This window comes from Phasianus colchicus, chromosome 22 (genome assembly GCF_987193195.1).
Source record: "Phasianus colchicus chromosome 22, bPhaCol1.hap1.1, whole genome shotgun sequence".
Taxonomy (NCBI): domain Eukaryota; kingdom Metazoa; phylum Chordata; class Aves; order Galliformes; family Phasianidae; genus Phasianus; species Phasianus colchicus.
This window is the reverse complement of record NC_143457.1, coordinates 4,285,260-4,305,039: the sequence shown is the minus strand read 5'-3', so window position 1 is coordinate 4,305,039 and position 19,780 is coordinate 4,285,260. Positions and strand designations below refer to the sequence as shown.

At 47.5% G+C, this 19,780-nt stretch overlaps 1 protein-coding gene across 1 annotated transcript; it reads right to left on the bottom strand.

The window, feature by feature from the left end:
- Positions 1-2,499: 2,499 nt before the first annotated feature.
- Positions 2,500-12,099, bottom strand: GPR157 (G protein-coupled receptor 157). Its single transcript, XM_031613250.2, has 5 exons — positions 11,640-12,099; positions 6,713-6,926; positions 5,542-5,736; positions 4,870-5,133; positions 2,500-3,698 (listed from the first exon to the last, which is right to left on the bottom strand). Exons 1-4 carry the CDS (start codon positions 12,014-12,016, stop codon positions 4,912-4,914), a joined length of 1,008 nt encoding a protein of 335 aa, XP_031469110.2. The 5' UTR covers positions 12,017-12,099; the 3' UTR covers positions 2,500-3,698; positions 4,870-4,911.
- Between the last annotated feature and the right edge of the window lie 7,681 nt (positions 12,100-19,780).

Genomic DNA, 19,780 nt, shown 5'->3' with positions numbered 1-19,780 from the left:
CGCAAGGAGGACAAACCTCTCACAAAAAATCCCTTCCCTTTGAAGAGTGCCATTCTTCCAGGAGCTCTGGGCTGCTGACAGCTACTCCAATATTTGGTAATTGTGAAACAAGACTTTTCCGTCATGGTTTTTAAACTCTTTCCCTGAGCTTAAAGAAATAACCTTGACATAGATAGAAATAAAAAAGAAGATGCATTTGCCACCAGAAGTCCTTCATCAGAGCATAAATATTCGCTTATGACAGCAGAATGCTTTGAGTATTTGCCAATCACAGCGAGATCCAGGCAGCATCATCCCTAAGGTGCCCATCAGCATCAAGCCTGGGAGATGTCAATGAAGGGAGACAGGATGGAGAGCAAATCTCCTTGAACTTTCACAGTAATTGCAGGGCAATAACTGTTGCCTCCAACTGCTCAGATCCTGTTGGACTGGAGCAAAGAGCAGAGCCAGCACCAAGAGAGCCAACTTCATAGGAATTTTACTATCACGTTTCTCTCAGCAGATCATCTGCCAGGCAGTGGCTGCCAGAACACAGTGTGTTTGCCTGAAGGCATTAACCTAGCACTGCTATTTTCTCTCCTCTGCACTTGTTCACTGCATCCTCAGAGCTCCCACGCCAGCATGCAGGAACTGTTCACACCCAGCTCACAGCCAGACCCTACAACATCCTGCTCTCTCTGCCAAAAAAGGGGCAAATATAATTAAAAGATGAGGCTTACCTTCCAAGACAGTCGATCTGCTGACAACACATGCAGTTAAGAACAGCAGCAGCAAGCTGTGGAAAAGCTGCCATTAAGCTGGGAGCTGCAGTGCCTGGGGTAAGGAGTCTCATTAGGAGGCACTCCAACAGCACAGCTTGTCCATGAGTGACATGGGCAGCTCTTTCACTCACAGTCTGGGAAGGAGCTGCATGTATAGAAGGGGTAAGTCAGCACCACACGTAGCCTTGAGCTACAGCTGGAGCCTCAAAGTGAGACGTGATTTAGCAAACAAGTTATTTACCTGCAAACAAGTCACATACAGATACTGCTTTATTAGCTGTGGAGTGGCTTCTGGACAGGTAAGCAAGACACAGACTGGCAATCTGAACATCTAGCAACAGTAAAAGCAGATTCTAGATAAAACTGCCCATTTTGCAGATAATAGCAGCACACAAGAAGTTCTGCAACTAGGAGGCAAGCAAGACCCTACCCTGGCTGCACAAAGGCAATAGTGGGAGGCATCCTGCCAGCTTTCTTCCTTTTCCATGGCAACTGTCAGACCACCTCAGAAGATCCTCAGCCACACACACATCCCCCAGACAAGAACAGAGGGGCAGGCAGATCTGTGAACTTACCGCATTAGGCCCTGATAACTTGCTCTGAGAACCATCCAGTCCTTTCTCCATTGGCACGATTGTCTGCTGAAGCAGATGTTTCAGAAAGGGTTGGAATGCTTGGATATTAAAGCTCCACCTGCACTTCGTTCAGCAGAACCACCTGACTGCCCAAATGCCCACAGTGCCCTCTTGAACTTCAGTGGGTTTGCATTTCTGTGCAGGACAGAAGCAGGGTTGTGCCAGCCAAGACTTGTCTTTTGCCACCTCGTGCTACTGCATCCAATTCTGTGGCTCTTTGCAGGTTTGCATGGATGAGAGTTTTTATCCTCTCCTTGCGACCACCCCAAGTCATCTTCATCTTTTGCCTGGCTGCCTTCCAGCTCTTTTTGTTTAACAAGCTCTGCTCTCTGCAGCCCTTTTTTTCCTTCTCCTCACCAGGCTCCACTCCTCCAGTCCGTAGCAGGCAGACAACACACTCCACACCTACATCTCTTTCCATCCTGAGATCTTCAAAGCCACTCTGTGAACTTCTAAGACCCCCAGAAGAGTTGGTGGAAGCCAGCACGCAGCTCCTGCCTGCATTCTTACACCAAGGCCAGGTCTGTGCATTGGAGCAGCTGAGCAGAGAAGCTCCAAGGGGCAAAGTCACGGCAGTATTTAGGATAAAGTAACTAAAAGACAACCCTTGAAGTGCAAGCTAACATTTTTTCAAAGGCTTGTAGACACAAGGCAGAGCATTGTCAGCAAACCCCCCTGACAGAGCATCCAAAACACTGCAAGGAGCTGCCTATCACTTCTAACACTGCAGAACAAACAAGCTTCCTTCCCTCTGCTTGCTCTCTGCAGCATCTGGACTCATTTCCTCGCTGGCCCTGCAGCAGAGAACATTTCTGGATCAATTTGGGGTACAATCCTAAGCCACAGAGAAGCAAATATCTCAGATGGGAAGCATTGTGCAACCCTAGAAACAGACACAGTTGCTCAATCGGTTGTAAAAATAGCCATAGAGCTGCACCACTGCTTGCACTGGGGCTCAGCTCCTCCCAGTCCTGTGAGATGGATGAAGGTTTCAGCCAAGAAAAGCTCTGTCACTGCTTGGAGTGCATACAACTTACACAGCATTGCTCAGCTGACAGCCTGCCCCCTTTTTTTTTTTCCCCATAAAAATCTGAACTTTCTCTATTTGGACAAAGCCTGGGAAAGCTCCAGCTCTCACCAGCGTTAGTCCCACACACTTTACAGCATGGCCTCAGATGGAGGAAATTCAATTTGTATTTTCACGATTAGATAATGTTTGTAATCTCGCATAGCTGAAGAGTCACAGCCCATAAGGTCAACAGCATGTACGGAAAGCAAGGCCCACACACTTGGATCTTATCACAGTTCACAGCAATCGGCCAGTGGGAATCAAACATAATGGAGAATGGTGAACAGGTTGCTCAAATTGATAAAAGCTCGGGAAGGCTTTGTATGCTATGCACACAAAAGAGATATGAAGAGACATTTGTCTGCACAGACACAAGAGATTCGTCCTCCACAACCTTTAAGGGACACACAAGAAACCTGAAGAAAGATTTTGGATCTTCGTGGCACTGAGAGGCCCACCCACAACACGCTTGAACAACACCTCGGTACAGAAACAAAACTTTATTCTGGAGAAGTTGGAGAAAATACTTAAAAAAAAAAAAAAAAATCAAAAGCAAGGAGTTGTCAATAGGTTCAAACAGCACCTCCAAACAGCAAACAACAAACTGACATTTCCCAGCTCTGATCCAGCACCCACATGCCAACAACAGAGCACAGCAGATGCACCCTCCCTGTTGTAAGAAGACACCCAGATGCCCCCAGAGTTCAGACATCCCCAGCAGGCAGTAAGCATGCAGCCACCACAAACCCTGGAAACAACCCGTGAGCACTGAGAGGAGGAATAAAGCATGAAGAGGAACCATCCATCTCCACCACTAAACCGATGTCTGCACACTGTTGTCTGTGTTCAAGTGAAGAGTGTGAGCCAGGCCTGAGCTCCCCAGCAGAGCTCACACATGAGGACTGGAAGCCACAGCAGGGCAGTCCTATTCAGCAGCAACTAAAGTATCCCTACACCCACATTTGTTCACCCCACAACTCACAACACATTTGCCCTGTCAGACTGAAAAGCCAAACTCCAAACAATTTAAGGTGGAACGAGAGGAGGGAAGAAAACAAGAAAACTGGAGTGAGCCACACAGTATCTTCCAGAGGATCCTGAGCAAAGTCCAAGACTGCAGCAGCAGGGATCTGAACCCACAGGAGTGGAACATCTTCGCTGTACTCGGCTGCTCCAGCAGTGCTTTTCCCCAGGCTTTAGCTCCCCCTGTGGGGCTCGGGGATGATCCCACACCTACACGAAATGCACAACAGTTAAAACCCAGAGTCAGGACAACAGGCTGGAACTCGAGGGGCATCCCCTACACAGCTGAAAACAGGTATGGAGGATCCATTCCTAAAGCACAGCCAGGTACCCCAAGCTCAGCCACCTTCACAACTAGCTCAGAACAGAACTGCTCTAGCTTTGATAGAAGATCTAAGTCATCTTCATGGGCACCTGATGCAGGGAACACTGCCTCAACCCTTTCCCTGCCTGTGCACTTAGTACCAAAGGGGACCTGCCAGGAGCAGCCATGTATTTCTACAACCCCATCTCCAGCCCCTCCTCACCAAACGTCCCACCACCGTGCTTTGCTGTGATCAGCTTCAGTGGTAAACTAAAGACACCAGGAGGAGCTTCTCTGTTGGCCGTCTCTCTTTCCCTGGCTGATGTACAAAAGGGCTTAAATACATTCATGTCTTAACCAAGAGAATGCTAAGTTTTCACTCAGAAAATAAGAGGCTAGCCTACTTCCATGAGCTCACTGTATCATTCACCTGTTCTGCATGTTGTTAACGTAACTAAAATTAAACTAACAAGAGTAGAGTTTGAACAGTTGGGCGTTGGGAGCAGCGGGAGCCTGACAGCTGCCCTCTCTCCCCAGGCAGTTCATGAGCCTGCTGCTCTTTCTGCAAATGTTTGCTATAGAAAATACAAACAATTGTGTTTTTTTTTTTTTTTAATTAAAAATCTGCCTTCTTGTTTTCCTCTAGGTTTTGTGGGCTAGAAGTAACAGAAATAGGAGTACGTGAGAGCATGGCTCACAGAGCTGGGACACCCCTCAACCTTCTCTCCATGAGGCTGGGCAGCCCAGCCCAGCTCACTGCCTACCAAGGCGAGGACATCACACAGCATCCATCTGTGTATCTGAAACCACAAAGAATTGCTGCCAGGTTTCTGTTTCTGCACATTTCCTACATAAGCTTAGAGGAGTCACTGATCCTCTGGCTCCCTGTCACAGTAGAGGGATTGCATTACCACACCTGGGGCACTAAATACATCTCAACTAGATAGTAGAGAAGAGATGCATGCACAGCACGTGAGATCAAGAGCAGTCCCACAGGTGAACCCTTTTTCTCCCTCTGCCAACTACTGTTTCCCAACCCCTTGCGTTGGATCGTGAAGCAGCGCACAGGGAGGTTACCCAGAAAGATGCAATCAGTGTCAAGACACAGGCAGGTGAGGTTCATGTGCTGGGCAGCAGGGGCTTCGTCCGCTCAGGGTCCGGCACGTCCTCGCTCTCAGCAGGGTCTGGGTGCTGCCGGCTGCTGCTTGAGCTTCGCCAAGGCCAACCCACATCATCATGGTGACAACAGCAAATGGAGGACAGCAGCCGAGCCCGGACCACACGCGTGCAGAGGACAAACATAATACAGTTGGCACCTCCTTGAAACGTGTTTCCAATTCCCTGCAAGGGCAAGAAAGGAATGAAGCAGTGCTATTCCTACTGGCACTTCCAAGAGAAGAGCACATGTCTGGGCAGACCAGCTGCAGTACTGTGAGTCAGCAACTTCCATCTAGAAAGCTGCTTCCTTTCCACCAAGGAAACTACAGCCTTGCATCCAAAAGCAGCACTGACTGCTGCAGGACAGGCACCCAGTGCTGCTGCTCTGCTTCCCTTCTCCTAGCAGCCACACCGCTTGCAGCTACATTCAGTGCCCACTAGATGCTGCTGGAACAGCACTGCTGAGCATCCCAGAGCAGATGCTCCTGCCAGCCATTGCTGCATCCTGGCACAAAACGTGGTATTAAGAGCAACAGGGATTTATTCCCCTCCAAGATTTTGCTTCTAATGAATTGTTTCAACAATACTTACATGCAGGACAACCAGGATTGAATTTTGCACTGCAGGGGAGTTGCAGAGTGTCAGAATGAAGCGCACGGTGCTCCAGATGCGGAGGATGATGAAGATGACAGGGATGAGAATCAACTTCTTGTCTGCTGTGGAAGTCCATGGCTGAAGAGCAGGTGCACTTGAGAGAATGGGACGATACTCTAAGAGAGCTGCATGCTTTTGTGGAGATGGAAGAGAGACAAAACATGAACAAAAAGCTGGAAAGCCCCTTGAGTGCATACTGTATGCCACCCCCATAGCAGCACTTCCACCATTTCTCAGGTTGTGCCAGAACCACCCTTGTAAAACCCATTAACAGAGCCCAAACCCAGTTCTGGCTGGTGCTGCTATTCCTTAAGAGCACGCACTCCTCATAGGAAAAGGCTTCTCCAGCCCAGAAGGCTCTCTGTGCAGCTGCTCAGACCCTGCTATGATCACTGAAAGTGGCTCTCAGCACTGCTCCCACCAGGGTCAGACGGGGAGCGTGAAAGGGAGAGCAGAGCATGTCCCTGGCAGGGCAGGAGGGTGAGCCTTGCTGGTGAGGATCAGCTTTCCAGGCAGTCACACTGCTATCTTCAACAGCTGCTGGAACATTGAGTCCTGTCTGCTTTGTGTCTGCTGGTGGTGACAGGCTCGAGCAAACCTGCCCCAGCTCCCCTGGGAAGGTTCAGGACTGCAGTGGTCTTAGAGCTTGTCAGGGGGATCCTACCCTAACCAGAGCTGTGTTTGTCCATTACTCTCACTGCTATGGTTTCACCACACCAAGAAGGTGTGCACTGGCAACATTTTTCAGTACATCATCTGATTTTGATGGTTTTTTGTTTGGTTAGTTAAGGCCAGGGGCTTGGTGCAAGTGGAACTGTATGGATGACTGATCAGAATTTTGTCCTTCACACAGTTCCAATTCCCACTGCAGGATTCACATTTCATTCCATAACTGCTTAGGTTTTCAAGAGGCTTTTACATTCTTCTGGAGCAAAGTCACTGTGGAACGATGCTACAGGCTGCTGAATCAGCAGAGGATACATTTCAGCAGTGTATGAAGCAATTCCTGTCTGCATAGCTGCTAAAACACAGCAAAATGTTCAGGGCACCTGAGGATACAATCACATAATAAGCCTGTAATCTGAGCTGCAAGCAGCAAAGCACTCACCGCCCTATTGATGTGCCTTTTGATGAGGATATAGAGCACAGGCAAAGTCACATAGGCCAGTATCTCCCAAACTTTCCCCGTCAGCAGCATCCACAGCACTCGATCCTCTGCATCCAAGTTGACCCAACACCAGCCCACAGAAACATTGGAGGCATCGTAGCCAATCTTCTTCAGAGCCACAGCTGCAATTGTAATGGCAAGGGGGACTCCCCAGCTGTGGAAAGAACAAGCAGCAGGGTCATACCAAGGACTCAGTGCAGTCCCCATGCAGCTTAGGAGAAACAGAGCATCAGGCCTAAGGGTAGTGAGAGCAACAAGCAAGTATCTGACAGCACATTCATGAGGAATGCAAGCCCATGCAGTCCCGTTTCAAATTCACTCTAGGAACCTGGATTCTCATCCCAGAGGACACACAAAGGAAAGAAACATAATGATGTTCCATAATGAGGACCAGAACTAGAACCTGGCCTGTTGCAGCAAGCAGTCAGGGTGCAGCAAGACAGGAGACATCCCATCCACTCCTCCCATCCCCTTCTGGGGTGGCTCAAGATGCAGCAATCTGTACGTGATCATCCTGCAGGACCCAGCAGTGCAGGAGCAAGTTGGCCCATTCACAGCTCTCAAAACACAAGCAGTCAAATCCTACATTGGTTCATAAGTGATGCTTGGCACAGGTGACAAAGAAATCTACCATTTTATTCCATTATTTCTGCAATATTTCTTTTGTTACTGTTGGTGATGGTAGTGGTGTATTGATTTTTTTGTTGGCTTTAAAGGGGGTGTAGTCGATACTTTGAGAGCAAAATAATAGTTTGTGAAGGACAAAGGGAGAATTGCACAGGGAAAGCACTGGTGGTAACAGGATTTGAATTAAGCCAAGAGGAGCTAGTTTCACATTAACTGGAGCTGTGTTTTGACTTCAGCTTCTTTCCTGACAGCAGATGATGGTATAGGGAAGCAGTTAGCAGAACAGTAACTGTGCTACACGCATGGTTAATTCAATCAGCATCTCAGGCTGCCCACAAAGAAGCCATAAGCAAACACCAAAAGATTCCCCAAAGCCAAATGTAAAACACCCAAGCCCTTTTCCAGCTGCTGTAAATACCCAGGACTTTACAGTCCTGCCCTGGCCCATTACAGCTCACATCACTTCGTGGCTGTAACACTGGCCTGCTCTCAGCTGAGCACACCTCCTGCCCTTCCAATATTCACCCTCCAAAAAGCTTCTGCAGAGGCTTACGAGGCAGTTTATCAATGGGTGACAGATGCTTCGGAGAGCATAGACTGAGCTTCCAGCATGATCCTCCCAGTCTCTCCAGATGCATGAAGGAAAAAAGAAATGTATTAAGAAACTAATTTGCTTAAATAATTGTCTTTACAGTGACCTGAAACTGAAAGAGAATGATACAGGAAGATAAAACTGGGTCAAATTATTAGGTATAAACGTAAAAGAGAGCAGTGTGAGGATATATAGACACATTAAGAGGCTACAGCATGGAACAGCAGACAGCCAGTGAGGGTCTGAAAAAAAAAACAAACACTAGAAATCAAGTATCCAACCAGTATAAGGAAAAATGGAGAACTGCCATACATCAGGAACGTGATTTGTGTGCTTCCATTATCACTGCAGCAGCATACTGGGATCAGAAGGCTATCACAAGTACCAAGGATGACAAACTGAAAGGGAAGTTAGAAGGACTCTAGAGAAAAATCAGTCATTTCAAGGAACTTCTTTATCTCCAGCTTATTTGGAAATGACTTAAAGTAGAAAGGAGAACAGACTCATGCTTAGGTTTTTCTTAAGAACCCCTAGAGAACAGCTTACCAATACTGGAAAATACCAGTGCTTCACACTGATCTGAATCAGATCTGTATACAATATACACACCCAAAATATGCTTGAAGATTGGAATTGAAAGGATCCAAGATAGCACAAAGAGGCAAAAACTCTGCTTGGAGCCTCTAAGGGTAATTATGTAAGCTGGACCTTGGATCTAAATGCCATCAGTGTGGGAGATAAAAGGGAAAACAGGCTGCAACTCCATCCCCAAGGCAGACACAACAGCACCTATTCCCCTCATGCAGCACCCCACATCTATTAATATGAACACACACAATCCAGCATCTCGTTCCAGACTAACAAGTACTGCATTCATGCAAGTTAAGACAAGAACCCTTACATCGCAGCTGCTCACGGCTTAAACCCTGCTGGTTTTCTTGTCCTCAGCATGCCTGGGGTCAGATTGCTTAACACCACATTTTGATTTACTCTGGACAGGTGCTTTTTTTTTTTTTTTTTTCTGTCTCTCCCCCACCATTGGCTCTTGCAAGCAGGACAGATTTGCTGCTGTCAGGCAGCACAGGTCAGATCCTACAGCAACATGCAGCACTTCCAGCAGGGGAGCGGAGTTTTTGTTCTCCGAGAGAGAAAAGTCAGCTTCCAAAGATCCAAGCCCAGCTCAGGAGGTTCAGGCACACACTGTAAACACAACTGCAGACCAGATTTGCTCCAATTTCTGCATTTTTCCAACCCAAACATTAACTGGGTACTAAAGTACCACCTGCTGAGACCAAGCAGGCTCTTTTGAGAGATGTTAGAAGCCGACCGCAGTCACCAGGCAGCCTCCCTTCAGCTGGCTTTAGCACTGAGCTACAGCTTTTATAAACTAAAAGACAGAACCACCAAGAGATCTGTGCACCTGAGGCAAGGCACAGGGGCAGAAACAGCCCTCTGAGGTCTCAGACCCAAAAAGAGTCCTACGTACTCTTTCAATGCTTATAAACACCTGCAGAGCCCTATCACAAAGCATAAACACTTCAGAGGTCAACAGCAATTGCTATCAGAGACAAAGCCAGCAGCAGTCCCAAGGTGTGATCTGCTCAGTTTGGATCAGGTGCTCTCACAGCAGAGAAACCATTACCCAACCAAGTGATGCTTTGAGATTCAGAAACCCAGAAGAAATGAGGCTGCCTGGAAACTCACCCTCTGGATCCCACAGTTTGCATCTTACAAGCACTATGAATATTTTCAAAGCAAACTGTAAACTTGTTTTCAAAGCTCATCTGAGCTTAACACAAAATTAAAACCAAAGTGAAGCCTGCAGTTGCCCTGTGTGGCTCCAGGAGAGGTGAAAGCATTCCCATGACTCGACTCAGCAAGGAACAAACCTGTTGATCAGGTTTCATCCTAGCAACGTGCTCATTTCCCTAAAAAAATTCCAGGTATTGACTTCCAGCAGATATTTAGCTGGCTCTGCCCAGCTCTAAGAGCAAAGTGTTTGGTTATGCTCAGTGTTTGACACACACTCATTGCTACAAACGCCCCAGTGAGGGACTGCTGGTGAGGACTGAGAAGCTGACGTCCAACAGAATCCTGTCCTGCCTCCCATCCCTTCCAGGCGTGTGTCTCAGCACAGCTCTTCACACAATGGTTGCTGTATGACTGCATTGGCAACCTGCAAAGCGAGCTGCAGCAGCTCCTGGCTGTGCAACACAAGAAGATTTTCCAGCCGTAACCACAGAATCCTCCTGGCTGCATTCTGAAGCACTGGAACGTGTGGGGGCAGCCCCCATCGCACACCATGCCCAGATTTTGTGTTTATGGCCAAGTTCTCAGGTTGTGATGGAAATGCAGGGAAGGGGAAGGAGGATGTGTCAGGAGGTGATGGGAAGAGGACAAGCCTGTGATGGTTTTCTCTGCTTTTCATACATCATAAGGCAGGAAGATGCTCCAAACATGAGCTCTGTGCATAATGTGAGTTATTAATGAAGCAAAACCTGGTAATAGGGCTTACATGAAAGCTATGGATGCTGCCTTTTGAACGGAGCAAGCAGAGCTGAATAATACCTTCAGCTGAAGGTGGTATCTTATTTTATTTTTACCATGAAGATCTGAAGGCAAACCTGGAAACTCACCAAGAAGCCCAAGGATGCTGAGCGACATTAAACCAGAGGGAGAAGTTTAAGCACCAACTAAGTTCATACAGCGGGTGATGAGCGGACAAGAAAATTAGATGTCACCATGCAGGCACCTTGGGCTTCCCCACATGCAGACCTCACCATCAAGCAGTGATTACGACAGGCAGGGCAGGATTCAACCTTTCCTCCCAGCTTCCCACCTCGCCTTGCTGTCTTGCACTGGCCCACCTTTACCAGGACTCAACTCTAATCCCACCAGCTCCCAAGTAATGTGGTTGAAAACAAAAGCTGACATCCATTGAGAAGCAGACTGAAGAAAATGCACTGCTTTCCTTAATCTGATGCTTTTTTTCTTTTCCTTTAAACCCAATCATTCCTCACACAACGTAGTGCAAAAGCCTGGCAGCACAGAGCACTGAAGGATCACTGTTTTGCTCAGCGCAGAGGTAGCACATGATTACCCAAGCTTAAATTGCATAATGAAGGCTTTTACTAAACACCATGTGGAAAATCAGCTCTCTGAACAGCAGAAACCAAGACACCGAGCTCCACTGTGGGCTGCTTTGTGTGCTTTCAACCAAATGTGCCAAAACAACCTTCCATGCTCTCCTTGCAGCATGCTGCTCATGGACGATGCTCTCAGTAGTGCTGGGTCACAGCAATCGCCCAGGGATGGGGAGACAGACAGACAGACAGACCGGCCACGAGGGAAATTTGGGAAACAGAGTTCAAGCAGAGCTGGGATTGCAAATAAGTTTGGGGTGTGATTGCTGGGATGAGAGAGCAGGCAGTGGAGGGGAAGAAGCCAGGATTTTGAGTCGCTGTCACACTTTTGTGTGACTTTAAGCCAACTATCTGAATGTCTCCACGTCTTCCCTTGGATGTGGCAGCAGGGAACGAGTGGGGTGGGTTAGTCGGGAAGCAGCAAACCCCATATTCCAAAGGAAGTCGAGGAAGGCACCATATCCCTAAAGAGTGAGCAGGGGCCCGCAGGACCCACAGCACCCACCTCACGATGTGGAAGCAGTAGAGCAAGCCCGCGCCCGTGGGCGAGCCCCTCACAATGGTGACATAGAGGTAGAGGGCAACGGCCATGGTCCAGAAGAAGGAGCTGGTGTTGGAGAAGGTGGACAGGGCGCCCTGCAGCACGCAGTCCCACGACGTCCTGTCGAAGTCCTGCAGCACCCCGTAGAAATAAGAGAGGGCGGAGAGGAGGTCGGCCAAGGAGAGGTAGAGCAGGAGCTCCCGGGGACGGGTCCGCAGCTCCGGCCACAGAGCGTGGGTGCCCACCAGGAGCCCGGAGCCCAGCGATGACAGCACGCACGAGGTCAGCACCGCCGCCCGCTCCGCCGCGTACAGCTGCGTGGGGGGCAGCGGCTGGGGCATGCCGGGCTGCGGAGCCGGGCGGCGGGCAGTGCGGGGACGGAGGAGGGAGGAGGGCAGCGGGGAGGGAGGGAGGAGGGCAGCGGGGAGGGCCGGGAGCGGAGGAGCGGCCGCCCCGCCCCCGGGAAGCCGGCAGCCGGCTCGTTTCTTCGCATACAAAGCCCACGGGAGCGCCTGCTGCACGGCACGACGGGCGGTTCTGCGATACGCCCACCGCAACAAACCATCGCCTCAAAGCGATTCCCTCGATTTCAGCTTGGGTTCCAGCGGGGATCGCTACTGCTCTGTGCCTCGCTCCCTTAATCCTTTTCCGGAGAGCAGCAGAGCATCCCAGCGCTCATTTTAACGCGGCTTATTCTGACCCATAGAACCTGATGTCTCACCTCCCCCCCCCAGCTTCTCTCAGCAACCAGAACCCATCCACCAGGTACATCCATCTCTGACAGAAAGATCTTCAAAAACAAGTCCAGCATTTGCATATTGCTTTCTGCCACAGTGCACTTTCAGTTTTACATCCCCATCTTCCAAACTTAGAAGGGGCTCCACAACGTTTTATTTCTTGTATTTTGACCAGTTCTGCATTAACAACTTTACATCCAAGTTTTTCAGGGTAACTTGTACTGAACTGCTTTCTTTTTTTTATGATGATTATTTTTTGCACTATTGGCATTTTAATGCAAGCCATCTCACAGTTCCTTTTCCTGCATTCCAAACTCATTGCTTCTGCTCCAGATCCACATCCAAGGAAAAGCTGCACCAGCACTTCCCTGCAAGTTAGGAGAAGGCCAAACTCTGCTCCACACAGGCTTGACGTGCCTCTAATTGCCTCAATGCACCAGCCAGGTGCTTTCCTTCCTCCTGAAGATCCCCCTGCATACATCTTTCACCTTTAGCACTCAGCTATCAAACAGGCTCCCACATTTAGAAGAAATGTATTTTGGAGCCTGACGCCCTCTGCATGATCTCCATAGGAAAAGGAACTTGCAGCAATGCAGACTCACTTTTCCCCTGAGCACAGTCTGACACCAAAGCTCTCACTAAATGCTATTCCAGACTTTCTTTAGCTACCATCTGACTCTAAAAGAAAAACCACACATGACAAAGTTCTGTCAGTGCTGCGTTCCCAGTGGTTGCTCTCAAATTATTATTTTTTTTGGCTTCCTCCTTTTTTTGGTTTTCCTTCCTCCACTTTTACAGCACCAAAGAAACAAGGCGCTCCTATAGCAAACATCCAGATAGATCACTCCATCTCCAGCCCCTGCTTCTGAGCACTGGGTTTTTGGGGTGATGGATGTAGCTCTACAGTACAGCCTCATTCAGAAGTCCTGCAAGATAATTCATTCCCACAACTCTTAAACTTTTAAAATCACATAGAAGGGAATACCTGACATTTAAATTGGAATCTGACAATTAAATTGGAAACGCAAAATTCTGATTTTGTCCAGTTTTACTGAGAGATGCATTTTGCCCTCAGCAATCAGAAATCCACAGCACAGGCACAGGACCTTTTGCTGCATCTCTTCTGATTGGAGAGGAATACAGTTAATCTGTGCACTCAAGACATCACTCAGTAGCAGGGCGTGCAGATTTAGTGCTTCAAAACTGAGTAATAGAAGGCAGATCATTTCTTAAAGATTTCTGACATCTGCACATGCATGACTCAGAGCTTTCAATCATCACCTAGGGGCTGAGATCACAGCACTGTGCATCTCCCCTAGCTTGGTGCCAGTTCGACACTATGGGAAAAGTACCTGAGCAGAAATCCTGGGTTCTTTCCAGCTCCTCTGACACAGCTGTACATCAACTCTGCGCTCACCAAGGGCTGAGAAAACACGATTGCTCTGAACACTTCGAACACCGCATCACAGCTTCCGACAACACACGTGCAAGGAGACTCAGCATCGCTTACAGCTGCACAGCTCCCAGCCCCATCCCTCTGCCCACCAGGGGTCACTGCCGCTCCAGGCTGCCAAATCCCGCATCAACAGCCGCCCCAGCAGAGCTGGCAGCAAGGCAGAGCCCAGGATTTCACTACATGGAAAACACTCAGTGCTGCTCAAGAAACTTCAGAATGACCAGAGATGGTGATCAGAGCCTTCAGAGCTTCTCAGCAGCCGCCCCTCCCAGAGCACAGCTTTAAAAGACTCAAGTAAAAAGTCTGCAGAACTCCAAGATGAAGGAGGAGTTGTTTTCCCCGTGCATCTATTTAGAACACTTACCAACCAGGCACAGCCAAACAGGTGCAGACATTGCAGCCAGCTCTCATGCAGCTCTTCTGGGGAGATGAAAAAGCAGCTTGCAGAGATTTGAAGGGTTTTACTTGGCAAATAGTGGGATCAAACAGCTCTGCATTCACACGTGTAAGGTCATGCTGGAAGCTGGGCACAGTGGGAGGCTGTTACACACAGAACAGTTCTGTTGGAACCAAGGTTGCAATACGTGTAGAAGTGCACAGAACACAGCAGTGAGGAGCTGCACAGCCACGTGTGCTGTGTGCCCTGACTCCCTGTGCAGGAAGGCAGTTTTTGTGGAGGGCCCTGCACAGGTGACCCTTATGGAAGGAATAATCTTAACACAGCTACAGGAGAGCTCTGCCCCCAAATGGCAGCTCTAGCATGTTCCTCTGAATTAATTACAGGAGTTCTGGAATTAACAAACGCTATGTGAATGCCCATTTTATCCCAGTTATGCAAGACTGACCTCCTCTTCCAGGTTAACACCATCATTTTCCTGCATCCCACCCCTCTGGTGATCAACAAATGTGGTATGTGAAGTCATGGTGCTCCATCTCCTCTGCAACAGAGCAGGGTGCACACAGCTACCATACCTCAGTGCTGCCCAGCTCTGTGCTGGCTCTGCCCAGCAACCCAAGGGCTTCCCTTTCATCAGGGAGAGATGCTTAGTCATTGTAAGCAGCTTTCCATTAGCACTGAAAATGTGAAGTCAGGCTGCAGAGACTACAGAAAAATTCAAGCCAGCAACTGACAAAAAAAAAAGCCACCGCAGCAAGGACAGTTTGATGTGGGCAGAATGTAATTAGCTCCACTGCTGGAATGCAGCCAGCACAATCCATGAATTAAGGATGGCCCCAGTGTTGTGACAGTTTTTCATTTCAAATTTAAATTAGGAGATTAATATGGGATGTTCCTGCTTGCTGTGGTTGAACAAAAATAAAGGCACTCACAGCCTAACAGTATGTCAAACAAAAATACCACTTTTAAGATGTAGGAGTTGTTGTCCATGTGTTTTTCTTAGAAGACAACAATAGCAACAAGAAAATAGGCCAAACACTTGTATTCTGGGGGGTGCAACCTTTACCATAAATTGAAATCACACAACAGAAAGCTCTGCTTAGAGCCTGTGGTTTTAACACAGCTGAGACAAGGATACAAAAGCTAATAAGAAGTCCCCTCAAGTGGAAGTCACGAGGTTTGCCAGCTTCTCTGGTCCCTGTGCCAGAAGCCTTATTCAAATCTTCACACAAGTCATCTGAAGTGCAAAGCAGCAAAGAGAGAATTCTGCTGAGGGGAAATGGTGTAAAACAGAGCTCAGGAGATTGGTTCTTTCATTCACATGAGACCACTCAACCACTACAGTTCAGAGTCACCTTCAGATTCTGGAAACATGCAGTAAAGCACCACGTTGTACTCCTCACCCTCCTTCAGTGAGCCAAGCAAAACGTGTGCATTTAAACCATGTGCAGATGCTGACTGCTCAGGTCTCACACTTGTGGGCAGCTATTACCATGTGTCTAACCAGGGAATCAGCCACATCACATCAATGACACTGTTTGCATCATGGGTTCCTTCCCAAGGTAGCAAAGAGCACATGGAATATAATTTGCAATGACACCCACACTGTCAGACACACACTACTATCCATCCTGGTTTGAACACTTCCACACCAAAGTTAAGGTTGAAAGCATTGTTATATACTGGAATTCAAACCTACTAACTTTAGTAACACAAAGCTGCTCAGGAATTACAGAGTAAGTGAGACAGGTTGAGCCCCAAACGTTTGACCATCGCCCCAACCACATTCCAGTCATTGTATCATATGGAGTAGCACTGTTTTGGCCAAGAGCATATAAAAGGCACTTACAGAGAATACAGAGAGGCACTCTGCAGTGCAGTGATTTTTTAAGGCCAGTCATTACCTATAATGCAGTAAAGTTAAAAAGCAGAACCACATCCTGCTTCTCCCCAGAAAGCGTAGGACTGACTGCTATCTTTGCTCTATGAAGAATAAACCTAAAGCTAAAAAGCCATCAAAAGTAATAGCTGGTCAGGAAAGCTGGTGTACTGGCTCAAAACATTTGCCTCATGACAAACACCCTGGTAGAGATGAAGTTTCAGAAGAGTTGCAACAGAAGGATACTCTGCTCCCTTCTGGCCACCCATCTTCTAAGTGCAGAACTTTTATAGACAGTTCGTAAAGTTGCACAACTCCCTGTAATTGGTGCAATTATGTTCATGTCTGGAAAAAAAAGAAGGCATACAGAAGTGTAGGCAACCAAAGTCATAGCTTGTGTTTTAAAAAAGGCTTAAGGTTTGACATCCCTGGATTATGACACCCAGCCAAGTCAGCAGGAACCACAGAATATCAAACAAAGCCAATCTCTCTGCATCAGAATTAATGAAAACTCTCTTTCTGTGCACAAGTACTGTAAGTTTCAACTAGATTTTGGCAAGGACTTGCCTTCTTCTGAGCTTCTGGAGCTCCACCCCCCACCCTCCCCAACACACACACAATAACTTCTATCATCTTAGATTTGTCTTCTCCAGAAATCTCCCTAGTCTCACTCCTACCTAGACAAGGTAAGGAGAAATGGCTGATTGCATCACTAAAATTTAGTTCCTCTCCAGAAAGATCAGCTAAGTTCTTGGGTGCCTGACCACTGACTGCATATACTTGCCATACATACCTGCTGACCAGCAGCCAACAGAAATAATGACTACAGGTGAGTTGTTCCCATAGCAGGCTCAAAGACAACTTGACATTACCAGCCTGAGCCTGAAGCTAAGATGAATTCTCCCTAAAAGCAGGCCCTTCTCCCAATAGTCAGTATTGCTTTTTTGCAGTGTTAGTAGCAGGAATTTTATTCTCAGTAATATTCATGTGGAAAGAAAAAAGGAATAGCAAACCAAATTGCAACGTGTTTCTCTTCTTTTCTTCATTTGTGCCTGATGCAGTGGCCACATCAAGCATCCTGCAGCATTTCTTACATGAGCCCTCTGTTCTTTCAGACAACCCAAGCTCCCATGCAACACAGTACATCTGGGCAGCAACCCAACCAGGATCCCCATCCACCTCTCATGCCAGGGAGATCTGAGGCAGGCCCAACAATGTGTAGCACTTCTAGGGCAGTATACTTGCTGATTGCTTCCTTAACTATTGCTCACAACAACCAGCTAAGACACTGCCAAAGAAACACTCACAGCTGGCATCACGCAAGGAGAGAAGTTAGGGCAGCATGTTCAGTCTTCTCCTTTCTTCTCATTCACAGAAGGCAAGAGTCTGGGGACAAAGAAAGAGTCAGTGATGCAACTGCAACAGTACTAATAGAAACAGCTCTCGAGGGAGAAGAGGCTCAAAGCTATAAGCTGACAGATACTCTGTTCTTGACCACCAGTCTTGCATTACAAATACTAGCAAGATAAACCAGTTTTCATGTCTGCAATCCTTATCTCAGTTCCCAAATTTCACACAACACTGTTCAGGCAAGACAGCAGAACAATGAAGTGTTTCCAGATGCTTCATAGTTTAAAGCACAAGACTGTTTTGAACTCTTGCTGGGTTCACTTGATTGCACAGCTTTGCTCTTATGTCACATGTGGTGTTAGAAGGAGAACTCACTGAACACACAACCATCTGCAGAAAAATAGATGAAAAAGGGAACCTATACTCACATGTATTAAAGCCATTTGACTTCCCTATCATCCATGTGGAACGGCCTGAGATGCTCTAGATGTGGTGTTATCTAGCAATCCTGCACTCCTCAGTTCCTGGAAACATCTGGACATCTGAGAAGGCAACCTTCAGGGCAAAGCAGTTCCTCAACTCTTGCATCATAGCCTCACAAGCAGGTTATTACTCCTATGGAGTCTTGTGTGATGCTGCAATATAAAGGTAAAATATGCTGCATGACTAGAAGTTCACTTTGGCTTTCACCAGCCTTCTATTCCTTTCAGTGAGGCTCTGGTAATGCTCCATACATACTTTGAAACATCTCAGCCTTCTCTGCCTTAATGTTCCCCATGTTAGGAATACCAAAAATTCAAAGATAAGTTTGCATTTGGATAGCAAGATACAGCACCACAAAATTCTTTCCCGCTCTGATTCACCTTGCATCAAGTATCAGAAGCCTTCCATCTCACAGAGAAAGGCAGGAGCTGCAGCTGAAAGGCAAGACTCAGCAACATCTCAAAATGAGAAACAGATGTGAAATCCCAAGCCCCTGGCTCTCACTGAGCCTTCAGAAAGACGTCTGCCATACGTGCTCTTCCAGAAGACACACAGTAACCCAGGGCTGAGCTGTTGGGTTTATCACAAAGAGATGAAGTTCAGTGGCTTCCATTGAACATTATGGCAGCGTAGTTGACAGAGGAATCTCGTGCCCTTTATGTGCTATCAGGGGTGACTGACAAAGATGAAATGAAGAACTGCAACTGCACACCAGTCAAACAGTACAGCACAGAACAGATACCCACCAGGCACTGCGATAACACAACAGCAGCTCCATTCCCTGTGTCCCAGAAGACAGCGGCGATTAATTAACAAATCACTTCTTGACTGTAAGCCTTTTCATCCTGAGGAAGAGAGCAAACAATTTCAAAACATCAGAATCAAGACCTGACAACAGTCCCTTCTTTCTTGCCCTGAAAACGTGTCCCACTCTGGAACTAGCTGTCTGTTTAAACAATGACCTAATCATCCATCCAGCATTTCCCATCAGAATCAGAACAAACCAGACTACCTCAAAGGCAATTACCAGGTCAGGGACAAGCACAGCTACAGAAAAGCAAAGCAATCAGGTACAGAAGAAGAAGATACTCCTTCATCTCTCATCCTCCTCTGGGGAGAAATGAGACTGCAGAATTGGCTGCTCTGGGAACTGTAAAACTTTTTTGAGCCACTAAAAATTAAGCACAACAGGGCCAGAGAAAGATGCTTTGGGGAACAGCTTTGTATCTGGGCAGCAGGCGGTGGTCCTGCTTTTAATTTTTCAAATCATTTGACATCCCCTCTGCTGCTTCTTACCTGTAGGAGTTCCAGTGCTTTAGGAAAAGCACAAATGAAACACCAGCTGAAACTTTCTACTGCTGTGGGAGGGCATGGACAGCTAGCTTTGAAGTCTCACAGGGAAACCAAACAGTCTGGCTAGCCTGGAGCTGGAAAAGAACTGTACAAAAATGCTGGTCAATCAGCTGAGGACCTCTCTTGGTTCAGCAGTTTGTGCAGCACCAAATCGTTTTCATCTCTCTTTAGTCCAAGTATGAAGCAAATTTACTGTTACTGTGTACACACGGACAGCATTCTGCTTCAGTGAATTGGGACTGGAAACGACGACAGCACAGAGCAGCTTAGCATGCTGGAGGACAATTTCAAGGCCAGGGGTGTCACTGGAAGCTCACACATCACACTTCTACCTGTATTTACCAGGTAAGGGCTAAAATTCCCCCTCGAAAGGCAGTTTCCCCTTTAGACTAGATAACACAAGACTTGCTTCACTTCACACTGACCTCAGTGTTACCCTGTGGGTGACAA

Coding starts and splice junctions, on each gene's coding strand:
- GPR157 (XM_031613250.2), bottom strand. CDS start 12,016: ATGCCCCAGCCGCTGCCCCCCACGCAGCTGTACGCGGCGGAGCGGGCG. Junction 5,737..6,712: donor AAAGGCACATCAATAGGGCG/GTGAGTGCTTTG, acceptor TCTCCACAAAAG/CATGCAGCTCTCTTAGAGTA. Junction 5,134..5,541: donor CAATCCTGGTTGTCCTGCAT/GTAAGTATTGTT, acceptor TTGCCCTTGCAG/GGAATTGGAAACACGTTTCA.